Consider the following 12,426-nt stretch of genomic DNA (forward strand, 5'->3'; position numbering starts at 1 on the left):
GCCGCTGCTGCAGGGCCCGCGCCCGGGCAGCTCGGAGCTGCGCGCGGCCTCCACCCCCGCGGTCACGACCATCCCGGTCATGATCAAAACCGAGCCCACGAGCCCCACGCCCTCGGCCTTCAAAGGCCCGTCCCATGCCGCGACCCCCTCCCACGGCGCTCTGGGTCTACCGGGGACCCTGGGCCGTGCGCACCCGTCCGCGTCCGTGCCCATCAGCTTGTCCACTTGCCTTAACCCTGCTTTGTCGGGGCTCTCCGGCCTGACCGCTCCTCTGAACGTGTCCAACCCGCTGTCGTCCATCTCCCTCCCGCCGCACGCCTCCTCCGCCCCCATCACCCCCGTGTTCACTGCCCTTCCTCCTTTCACTTCTTTGACCAATAACTTCCCCCTAGCCGGCAACCCGTCTCTGACCCCCTCCGTGTCCCTTCCAGGGTCGCTCCTAGCCACCTCGTCCGCGACGGTCACGTCCCCGCCCGTGCCCGCCCCCAGCTCTGCCACGGCCGTCCTCTCAGGACTCGCGGCCTCGGCACCGGCCTCGGCGGCCCCTTTCCCCCTCAACCTGTCCACCGCTGTCCCCTCCCTCTTCTCGGTCACCCAGGGGCCTCTGCCGACCTCAAACCCCTCCTACCCGGCCTTCTCCGTCTCCAACACCCCCAGCGTCGCCCCTGCGCTCCCCTCGTTCCCGGGGCTGCAGGCGCCGTCCACGGTGGCCGCAGTCACCCCGCTGCCCGTCGCCGCCACGACTCCGTCACCGGCGCCCGTCCTCCCGGGATTCGCCTCGGCGTTTAGCTCCAATTTCAACTCCGCTCTTGTTGCCCAAGCCGGGTATGTGGCTGGCTAGCATGCGGGTAGGCCAAGGTCATTCCGGGCCTACCGTGTGGTTCCGAGTCTAGTTTTTACCAGTACGTCAGATGAGTCAAAATTTGACTGGTGGTGCCAATGTCTATGTTTCTGGGCTGAAACTTAAGTACTCAGGAAACACGTTAGGTGTAGTATGTCCAATATTAATGCCTGCTCAGACAGTTCTGGTGTTTGGTCATTCATCATCATCATAAAACAGCAGGGAGTATTCTATCAAAGCATAGACTTACTGAATTCAGAATAACACACTTTCTAACATGAAGTAAATTTGGTGTCAGTGAGTGGCTGACTTTAAGGGTTCCTTCCAACAGAGAAATGTAAGGTTTGTTTTACCTCTGAAAGTAGTATTTGACAGATAACGGAAGCAATAGCTTTTGTCTTATGCATTTTGACCTGTTCTTCTGTCTATTGTTTTAGCCTGTCATCTGGCCTTCAAGCTGCAGGCAGTTCTGTTTTCCCAGGCCTATTGTCCCTCCCAGGTATCCCAGGGTTTTCCCAGAATCCTTCACAGTCATCTTTGCAAGAATTACAGCATAACGCGGCTGCACAGTCCGCCTTGTTACAGCAGGTGAGCAGGCAGCATCGGCTGGAAGTTCAATGGTAACATCTGTAGGTAGCTTCTGCAATGATGACCTTGCGGTGCCAATAATGATAGCCCAGCGTTGGCCAAGAAATGGCTGGTAGCGGAATGTTTGGAGATTTTATGATCAGTCTCCCCAAATCTGCAAATTATTCCTGTCTTACTTCAGAAGGGTAACACAGGTGCTGGTCTATTTGTCTATGTGAATTATTTTGCTGCTCTTAGTTCGGAGATCTTACAAATGGAATCGTCATATATGCCCATTAAATGTGAACTGGTCTTTTATAATTTAAGCTAAAATAATGGACCATTAAAGCATCTCTTCTCTAGAAAACCTATTGGCCATTTTGGAAAAAGATATTAAGTATTTCGGTGGTATCTCTCTTTACCTCCAACATCTGACGTATTTTGAATGTTTCTTAAAAATTTCGGGAGACTAATCAGACTTAACCTTGCCCCAATTTTGTTGTTGCTGCTGCTATTCTTTGCCACTCTAAATATCTGTAGTGTGGTACAGGCAAAAGCAAGTACAGACTTGAATGAATTTGGCACTTGCTAACCTGCACATTCTTTCTGTCAGGTCCATTCAGCTTCAGCTCTGGAAAGTTACTCAGCTCAGCCAGATGGATTTCCTAGTTATCCTTCGACACCAGGAACGCCGTTCTCTTTGCAACCAGGCTTGTCCCAAAGTGGGTGGCAGTGAATATATTTTAATTTGTATTCTCCTCCGGAGCAGCATCGGATATGCCTAAGGACTGCAGTGAACAATCTGACTAATGTGAAGTTGGCTAACATTCTCAGAAAATGAGAATAAGGATAATCTTGGGGAAAATTGGGATAAGAGTTTAAAACAATGATGATTGCATTTTTTAATGGTTTTTAAGTATGAAGACTCCCCTATGTAAATATGCTGATGATGAATTGTATGGAGAATAGTATTAAAAAGGTGTCGGGACTTTTCGCCTCCCACCCTATGAAATTTTGAGTTGTGTATGTGATCTGTGTAGGAAGGATACTAAAGAGGAGGTCGAACTCTTATAGCCGAATACAGCCTTAAATCTGCTTCTCTAGCATCCACGGACAGAAGTAATAGTTGTGCCTCAGGCTCATGGGCTGCATTTGGCCCTGGGGGCATTACTGCCCTTGGAATGCACGAGCGGTCCCTGTTAGCATCGACGGAACTCAATACTTTGTATGTATCCACAGAAGGGAACTTGAAACCCACATTTATTTCTAATGTCTGACATTTATGCTCAAACATTTACTGCTGAATTTAACTTAATCTATTTCAGGTAAGTTAAAATGGTGCTTAATATAGTCTTTAGAATGACTTTCAGGTGTTTTCGACTAAAAATATATCCAGAACTACTTTCTTACAGAAATGCAAGTAAGGCTTGTGATGATTGGCCTTCAAACTTATTTCTTAATCTCAGCAGTATCTGGGCGCGTGAGGAGCCTTTGACCGTAGGGCCACCTCCATTACTCATCATACTCTGGAAGCTCTCGGTGAATGTTTACAATCATGGGATGTAGTGTTTCTATTTGTACTTCAAGTCCAACGCTTATCCGGAAGTCTGACGTGACAACCAATAGAAAAGACTTGTTCTGTTAGTAAACATGCAGTGTGCTCTATTTAAGGGTCTGTGGTAGTATCGAACGTGACTGAATGTCATTCATTAATGGTAAGAACTGCCACATGGGGGGGGCGGGGAGTAAGGAGAATGATTTTCAATCCTGTGATTAAAAGTGTAAACTATAGAATCTACTGTAGTACATTTCAGCATCTAGAAGTTTTACTTTTATAAAGATGGTGTCTGGAAGATGTTGCTAATGTATTTTCCTTCAACACGGGGAACAAACTTTTTAAGTATATTAATAAATATTCCTGTATGGTTAGTTTTTAACAATTTTTTAAAATAAACTTTATGGATATGACAGAATTTTCTAAGTGTTTTTATTAAATGCTCCAGTAGTCTTTAATTTTTCGTATATGCTAATATATAGAACATTTTTATCCAAATTCAGTTGAAACTCCATATATAGTACTGATTGTTTATTCCTTTAACTATATCTTATATGAAAATTATAACCAATACTAGAAAGAGACTATTTATGCCTTTAATTATGTGCAAACACAGAATGTGATCGCACAGTTAATCTAATGCCAGTGGTTGGAAATTGTCATGTGTTCTAAGTTTACACTTATAAAACTTTTTAAAGATTATAGTGTTTATAGATGTTGAGCATTCATAAAAAAAAGAATTACCAAATGAGTAATCGTTCTGTAGTCCTTACTGCTGCCCCGAGGGTTAGTTGTACTGTCCAGCGGGTCCGTATTATCACAGCAAAGGAACCATGTCCTGTTCACCTTTTAGACGTGTTCCTGGCATCTCTGCCTATCAGGCACTTCAAGGTTCATATAAAAACGGAGAGAACATTTTTGGAGCACTTGTAATAATTACTGGGGTCTGGTTTTACGCATCTCATAACCCTATGGGGGAAGTCCTAGCAACGTAATTAACCACATAAATAAGTCAAGATGTAAGTGAGTAAATGGTGAATTTGAACCAAGCATTTAACACCAACACCGGCCACTTGTACTACCAAGTGCTTGAAAATACATAGGAGAGGGGCGCCTGCGTGCCTCAGTGGGTTAGGCGTCGACTCTTGATGGCTCAGGCCAAGATCTCACAGTTCATGAGTTTGAGCCCCGTGACAGGCTCTGTGCCAGCTTGAGATCTTTTCTCTCCCTCTGTCTGTCCTTCCCCCACGCATGCTCCTTCTCTCTCTCTCTCTCTTTCTCTCTCAATAAATAACATTTCAAAAAAAAAAAACACACATAGGAGAGAAGGTGAGTACCTTTCTGCCTGAGGGAGTCCAGAAATCCTCAGCGACCTAAAAGTCTTAAGATGAGTAAGAAGTCACATCCTTTATAGAGGCCCCTTGTGACAGACAAGGACAACAATGTCATCCTGTAACTGGATGGAGTTTGAATGAAATTTGTAGTTTGGGAGACTCAAAAAAGCAAGGGGCCTAATTGTAAACCATGCTAAGGGCTTGGGCCTTTGTTTGGGATCAGCAGTGTGAAATAGGAAGCACTTTGCAAAAAATCACTTAGGCTGCAGCATGGAGGCTGGATTAGAGGTAGAACACTGGATAGTTTTTACAGAAATCTAAATGTGACGGTGATGAAGATCCACATTATGGAAAGGGATTAGAAATGTAGCTCTCTGTTCTCTTTCCATAAAGCCCCATAGTCTCTCTGGGATTTGCAAACACTGTTAATTCATATAATCAGTTAACTTTAATCTTACGCCTTACCACTTGATTTGCCAGGAGAGTTTAGTCTGTGCATCTATAAAATACAGTTAGTGTCACAGAATTTTAGAAAATACTTTATTTCCTCCAAGCGTCATCCCAGCTGAGAACAGGCACTCATTTGTGGTGTCCACAGGCTGTGAATGTGGCTACATCGAGACGCGGGTTATGCTTCCACCAGAAGTTTATTGCAGGGGTGACAATGAGAGATAGCTACAGGCTCATGAGTTAAAAGTGGTTGGAACAAGACTTTCAATATTAGAAACAATTAAGGGATAATGTATTTTCTATCACTTGACAAAATAGCAATCAACGAACTTTCTAAAATTTAACTTCTAAGGTCCTACAGCCAATTGTGTGAAGAAATTGGATTCCAAAGATTACTGGTAGGGGCTTTGTGAAGCATGTCCATATTCAAATGGAGGTCAAAGAAGCCCAGCTTAAAGAATTACAGACTGACTGACAACTATGGATTGAGCCAAAAATTCTTTTTAAAAAGGGTTACCTTGGGGGTGCCTGGGTGGCTCAGTCAATTAAGCAACTGACTTTTGGTTTTGGCTCAAGTCATGATCTCCAGGTTGTGAGACTGAGCTTCCTCGGGTCAGGCTCCCTGCTGAGTGTGGAGCCTGACTGGGATCCTCTTCCTCTTTCTCCGCCCCTCCCCTGCTTGTGCTCACTTCCTGTCTTTGGAGGAACCAAGGTGATTGGTAGTAGGAGGAATCACATGTGAAATTCCTTAAATAAAAATTTATTGACTTAAACAGACTTCAAATAAAATTTAATGAGCCTTTGTTGTTCCTAAAGATGACACAAGACCAGTAAACAGTGTCCCATTTGGGTCAGTTAAGAGATAAATGTTGGGCAACATTGGCAAATCAGTTGGGAAGGGAGATCAGAATTAAAGTATCAAGGTCCTTGTATTCAGGAGGAGCATTTTGATGCTGACTAAATATTTAAATTTCTAATTTAATTTATATCCGGCAAAAGTCGTACAGTACAAGTTAAAAGTCATCGGTGTTTTTAACTCCTAACTGGTGGAGGGGGAAAGTGGAGTTAGAAAAACACCAAGAACAAGACACAGAAAAGTGGAAGAAATCAGCACAAGGTCAGATGTCATACTGGCCTGTGCATTGGTGTCCAATACCTACAAATGGGCAGGAGGCAGGAGGCTCTGGAGATTTTCAGGCTCATTCTACTGCACAAACTCTTCCAAGAGAATATAAGGAGGAAACGTTCCTCAACTCATTCTTATAGACCAATTTAATACTAAAAGTCAGACAAGCATAGTTTAAAAGAGAAAAAATGCAAGTCAACTTTACTCAAGAAAATAGCAAAATATCATAAAATATTAGCAACACGAATCTATTCTTAAGAAATGATACACCAGTGCGCCTGGGTGGCTCAGTCGGTTAAGTCTCCGGCTTCGGCTCAGGTCAGATCTCACGTTTGTGGGTTCGAGCCCCGCGTCAGGCTCTGTGCTGACAGCTAGCTCAGAGCCTGGAGCCTGCTTCTGGTTCTGTCTCCTTCTCTCTCTGCCTCTCCCCCTCTCATGCTCTGTCTCTCTCTCTATCAAAAATAAATAAAACATTTAAAAAAAATTAAAAAAAATGATACAGCATCATCAGGCAGGTAGAGGATAGATTTATTAACAGTGAAGCAAGGAAAAAGTTAAACGTGCAAACATCACTAACAAATGGAGAGAAACCATTTTCTCAGTTTATAAAAAATGGTTGATGAAACTCAATCACTTTAATGGTTAAAAAACACACACTTAGCAAACTATGAAAAGAAGGAAGCTTTATCAGGTAAAGGAAATCTATATTTAAATATAGCACACATTATTCTGGAATTTTATAAAAATCCCTTTAAAATCAGACACTGGTCAAGTAAAATGTAGTTCAGCATTGTACTACACACACTAGCTAATGTACTAAGGTACAAAAAAGAAATAAATCGTTTAACTGGAAAGGAAGATATAAAGCTTGGTGAGATTTATAAATATATTCAAAAGTCAGTTGCATTTTCAAATATGAGCCACAGCAAAAAATGTCATTCAAAAAAAAAGGGAAACACCAGGCAATGGAATACTACTCAGCACTAAAAAAAAAAAAAAAAAAAAAAAGACATAGTGGGGACTTTAATGTCTATTACGAAATGAAAGATGCCAATTCGATAAAGCTTCCCTATGATTCTACCTAAATGGCATTCTGGAAAAGGAAAAAAACCATGGACAGAGTGGAAAGATCAGTGGCTGCTGGAGTTAGTGGGGAGGAGCAGGGAAAGATAACAGATGGCGTGCAGGGGAGTTTCTAGGGCAGTGAAAATAGTCTGTATGATACCATACTGATAGGTGACATCATCATGGCCTTCTACATTTTTGCAAACCCATAGAATGTACATTAAGAGTGAATCCTAATGCAAACTCTGGACTCTGGATGATGATGTGTCAAAAGAACTGAGGTTCATCAGTTGCAATAAATGTACCATTCTAGTGGGGGATGTTGATAACCAGGGAGCCGATGCATGTGGGGGGGCGGGTTATGGGAAGTCTTTGTACCTTCCCCTCAATTTTGTTGTGAACATATAACTGCTCTTAAAAATCTAAGTCTTTAAAAAGAAAACAGTGGCCTATTACTTTGGGATAAATCCAACAAAGAATGAGTAACAATGTTATGGAGAATTATTTTTTAACTATGTGACAATCATCAAAGAGAACCTATTTAAATGGAAGCTACACAATCATCAGGGTTACAAACAATAGATACTCTTCTCAAGACAGTGAAGAACCTGTTCTACCGAATACAAGACTTATGAGACCTTAGAAACTAAGAGCATGAAGCATTCATTGGAGATAACCAAACTGACGGTGAAGTATGATAAGGAAACCACGAAAGCTCGCTCTTATGGAACCAAGTCATGACAACTGGCATGACATAGCAGTTTGTTTATAAAGTGCTGTGATAATTGATTATTTCTATGAAAGAAAATTAAAATGGATCCCTACACTCTGCCATGCACAAAAAGCAACTCTAGGTAGATTAAAGACTTAAAGGCAAAAGAACAAATAACTCTTAAAGCTTTCAAAAAAAATATAGGAGGGGCACCTGGGTGTCTCAGTTAGTTGAGCCTATGACTTCCCTCAGGTCATGATCTCATGATTTATGGGTTCAAGCCCCACGTAGGGCTCTCTGCTAACAGCTCAGAGCCTGGAGCCCACTTTGGATTCTGTGTCTCCCTCTCTCTCTGCTCCTCTCCTGCTCATGCTCTCTTTCTCAAGAAACTAAGTAAATAAACATTAAAAAATAACAAATAAATAAAATATAGGAGACTATCCTTAAGACCATAAAAAGGGAAGGATTTTTAAACAAAACATACCAAGCACTAAATATATTAAAGTTTCCTATATTTGATATTGGAGACATCATTAAAACAGTGAAAAGATAAGCTGCAATGAGGAGAATTATATTTACCACTCTTGTAACTATCAAGACTCAATAAATATGTAAGTGTATAGAAAGGGGACGAGGGTTAGGAAGAACACGCAAATAGCTTTCATGGTGTTGGTTATGTTCCAGTTCTGAAGTTGGGTGGTATATTCATTGTTCATCTTATTCAATAAATACCCACATACACACACATTGTAACTATCATTCCACATGTATCATCAACCCCTCTGTAATAAAAACATGTCTAATAAAATGCTTTCTAATGGATAGACTATTTCATTGACGGGAGGCACATTTGAGTACAGACATTTCATCAGCTGATAGTTGAAAATATTTATTATTCTGGAGAGAAGCCAAGGCCAGATTGGCAATTTGGGGAGTTATGCCTATATAAATATCCACACAGACCCGCGGACATCCTTTGTTACTTTAAGATGTGGAAATTCAAGAATTGTATACACGAGAATGAATAAAATAGAATGGAAGGTATATACTGGTGAAAAGTTAATGAAGTCAGAAGGAAATGTCCTGGAATGTATTTGTGCATCTTAACAAGAAATGATGGTGGATGACCAGGGGGGAGAGAGACTCCTGACGCGTGGGGAAGGAGAGAGCTCTGAAGCTAGACTGAATTGTTTCAAGAGAGCATTTGTGTTCTAAGACAAACATTTAGGGAAATCATATATACATACTTGGGACAACACTGCATACCAGGAGCTGGAATGGAATTAGGGGTTCTAAAATCATAGCTGTCCTAAAACAAACAAACAAACAAAAACAAACATAAACCAAACAGCTATTCTTATTCAGGACTTAGCCCTAGTTCAGTACTTGATAGAATGAAAATGTAAAAACACCCGGGAAATTATCCATGGGGAACACATTCCAGCAATTCTTGATCTGCTTTATTCCCCCATCCTCACTCCCAATGATGGAGAGGAGACAATTCCATCAATGGGGTGCACGAGTTTATATTTTAGCCAAGAGAGAAGGAAACCTTGAAAAGGATCCCATGTTTCATTCACACCCCTCCCCCCCCCCCACCCGTCCTAGGTGCTCCTTCCTTGGCGAAATCAACCTTGCTTTCTAGGCCGAGATACTTGTAACATTGTGCAGGAAGAAGAAAAACAGTTGCTTAGTCATCTTCCATGGGGATGTATTTGTTGCAAGTCCCCTGGAGGCTCTTGCCACCTGCCACCGGGGAACAATTACTGTTCCTGTTGTTTTGAACTTTGTGCCTCTGAGCTCCACTGGCCTAAGTGGCATTTGGCTAATAGTAAGGGCAATTGTATTTAGAAATTAGGTAAACTCGTACTTCCAAAACATTTTGCTGCCTGACTGATCAATGGGAAAGGGGCTTCAGTGCCCGTCAAGGAGTGTCCATGACCTAATCATAAGAAATGATGGAAATAGGATGTTTTCCTATTGTTCTTTTCCATGAGACATTGGTCCCAAAGTGAGGATGACACAGTGCTCAAGCAGAGGCCGGGAAGAGGAAACTGAGAAATCGATGGGTTAACAGTGCGGAGAACTGGGCGCGGACCTCCAGTTTTCAAATTTGCAGCAAGCTGGAGAGGCGTTAGGCAAACGAGAGGTGGGGAGTGCTTTGATTTACCTAATCAATCACTACTCAGTCTTACATTTGCTTGAAACAAGGATGAAAGAGAAGTGTTGCAAAGGTTAACCCAACATCCTCATTTGGGAAACAAGACAGCTGAGTTCTGGGAAATGCAGCTCAGCCATCATTGATGATAATAATAGGTACCATTTATTAATGGTACGAGTCTAATGGTAATTATTTAATAATATAATGAGTATTTTACATGGAATATTTCATATACTTCCCATGCAGTCAACTCTGATAGAGACCACTTCAAGCCCATTTTACAGATTTTTTAAAAGGCCCAGAACATGAAGAGGGGGTAAATGCGTTCCCCGATGTCACATAGCCAGTTTGTCATGGAGCCACCACCTGTTTACACCCAGGCAGCACTTTCTCACCCACTGTGCCTCTGGCATTGTTCCCACATGAAGCCATAACCAAGACGTCCGGGAACAATGCAGAGAAAAGTGTTCTAAAGCAGACAGTCACACACTCTGCTTGCACAGGCGTCTGTTTTAATTGGAGTTTCTGGTCCCCTGCCTCCTTTCCCAAAGTTCTAATATTCCATATTAATTCTTATAATTACAAACTGTACATGACGGTCTTGGTTATTACTGTAATTTGAGTTTATAGAGAAGGCAATGAAGAGTATCAAGGAGTTGGCAAAAGTAGCCCACAATCTGGGAGAAGAAAATAGCTAGATAGTTGGGGAAGAAAGACTGGAAGAGACAGGGTGACCTGGGAAAGATCCAAGTTTGTTCTCTGTTGCTTTGTTTCCACACCTGGGAAAACAAAATATTGTTTGGAATATTGATATGAGAAAGACGAACGTCATTAAAGCAGAAGAGTGGCTCTCTCCGTAGTGGAGAAAGACCAACATTGTCCTTGACCCCACGTGGTATGACGAAAGAAGCACTCCTGAGACAGGAGCCCGGGACCTGGATTTGAGAAAGAGTGTTGCCATTTGTGGGCTGTTGTCATTGACACATTACCTATTTGTTCACGCAACATGTGTCTGTTGGGCCTCGACTATGTGCCCGTGTTGTTCTAATACAGCAGGTGCCATGACAAAAAAAAATATATATATATATAAAATATATATATATATAAAGAAGTAGTTACACCGCTTAGGGAAGTTATTGTAAAATTCAGGGGTCCTCGAACATTTTCTGCAAAGGGATAGATAGAAAATATTTCAGGCTTTGCAGGCCACATGGTCTCTATAGCATATATTCAACTACACAGGTGTGGTACGAAAGTGGCCACAGACAACATAGAAACAAACGGACGTGACAGTATTCCAGTAACACTTTATTTACAAAAATAGGTGGCTGACCACATTTGGCTAGCAGGCTGTAGTTAGCCAACCCCTAGTCTAAAGGAGGAAACAAGTATTAACCAGATAATTATGCATATGTAACATGTACAAAGGCCCTGTGGCAGAGAGGACCCAGATAGCTTTTGTGCGATTCATGGAAGGCTAGTGGGGTTATTCGCTGAGTGAGGGGATTACCATGTAGGTGAGACTGGAAAGGGAGAGAGGGAGGGACAAGAAACTTTTGGGACACTTAAGGTTTTAGTCTTTGTCATAGTAACAATTGTCAGTCATTGGACTATTTTAAGTAGGATGGCAACATTATCAGATTCAAGTTTTAAAAGATCACTCACTCCATTGTATAGATTGAATTGAGTGAAATCTCATTATCTGAAACCTAAGAAGAGGTATGCTACATCAACAATTCATTGTGAACAAATCACACAAGATGCATAAAAGTGTGTTATAAAATACAAATGCTGTAAAGAATTACCTAGAGTATTTTACAGGAAGCAAAGGTCATGGTCTTTTGAATGTTCTCTATGAACAAAGGCAGTCTGAATTCATGAAAGAAATCGTTTTGTTTATGTTAACAGGCTTCCTTCACCAGGGAAACTGCTCCTTAGGGTGCTCAGGAAAGACGAGGAACTTCTCTCTCTTGCTCACTCTGTCTCTCTCTCCTTTCCTTCTCCCACGCACATCTGGTTGCTGCCTGGAGCCCAGGCCTGGCTCTAAACCCATGAATATTGGCCAAGCATAAAAGCTACTCAAGAATGAGATGGATCCTGGGGCATCTTCCCCCGAGAAGGTGGATAAAGAGAACTTAGTGGGTAAGTCCTTCCTTTCTGTCCTAAGCTCATTTTCTGTATGTTAAGCAAGGTGAGAGTTGTGGCATTTCTGGGCGTTACAGGGCACCCATGAAGGGGATTAATGCATATCGAGATTGGTGTCAATTTCAGTCAGAGCCCAGGATTTTGGATTGATTGCTTTTGGTGGCTTTTTCTCCCCCTCCTCAAACAGCTGTCTATAATCTGCTCTTCAATGTTAGATAGAATTTGTGTTTATCTGTACATTCCTTTTTTTTTAATTATATAGCAAAGACCTGTTGAACAGGCGGAAATGTATCCATTTTTAAATATCAGCTGATGATGCTGTGATTAAACGGAAAGGTTGATTTGAGCCGCATCATGTTTGATAGGTGGAGAAAAGCTGTAAAAAATAAAACTTAGCCCATAAACACTAACTACTACATTGAATGGCATGCCTGTATTAGGAAGCATTTTGCTTGCATTATATTTTTAAA

At 41.9% G+C, this 12,426-nt stretch overlaps 1 protein-coding gene across 1 annotated transcript in view; it reads left to right on the top strand.

Moving 5' to 3' along the window:
- PROSER1 (proline and serine rich 1) overlaps positions 1-3,376 on the top strand; it is a 28,389-nt gene extending 25,013 nt beyond the window's left edge. Inside the window, exons 11-13 of the mRNA XM_029936840.1 lie at positions 1-825; positions 1,279-1,429; positions 2,022-3,376. The exon at positions 1-825 is cut by the window's left edge and continues 1,012 nt beyond it. Coding sequence (XP_029792700.1) covers positions 1-825; positions 1,279-1,429; positions 2,022-2,144 — 1,099 coding nt within the window. The 3' untranslated portion in view covers positions 2,145-3,376. The remainder of the gene's footprint in view (positions 826-1,278; positions 1,430-2,021) is intronic.
- Positions 3,377-12,426: the final 9,050 nt, after the last annotated feature.

The sequence above is a fragment of the Suricata suricatta genome, chromosome 4, assembly GCF_006229205.1.
Source record: "Suricata suricatta isolate VVHF042 chromosome 4, meerkat_22Aug2017_6uvM2_HiC, whole genome shotgun sequence".
NCBI lineage: Eukaryota > Metazoa > Chordata > Mammalia > Carnivora > Herpestidae > Suricata > Suricata suricatta.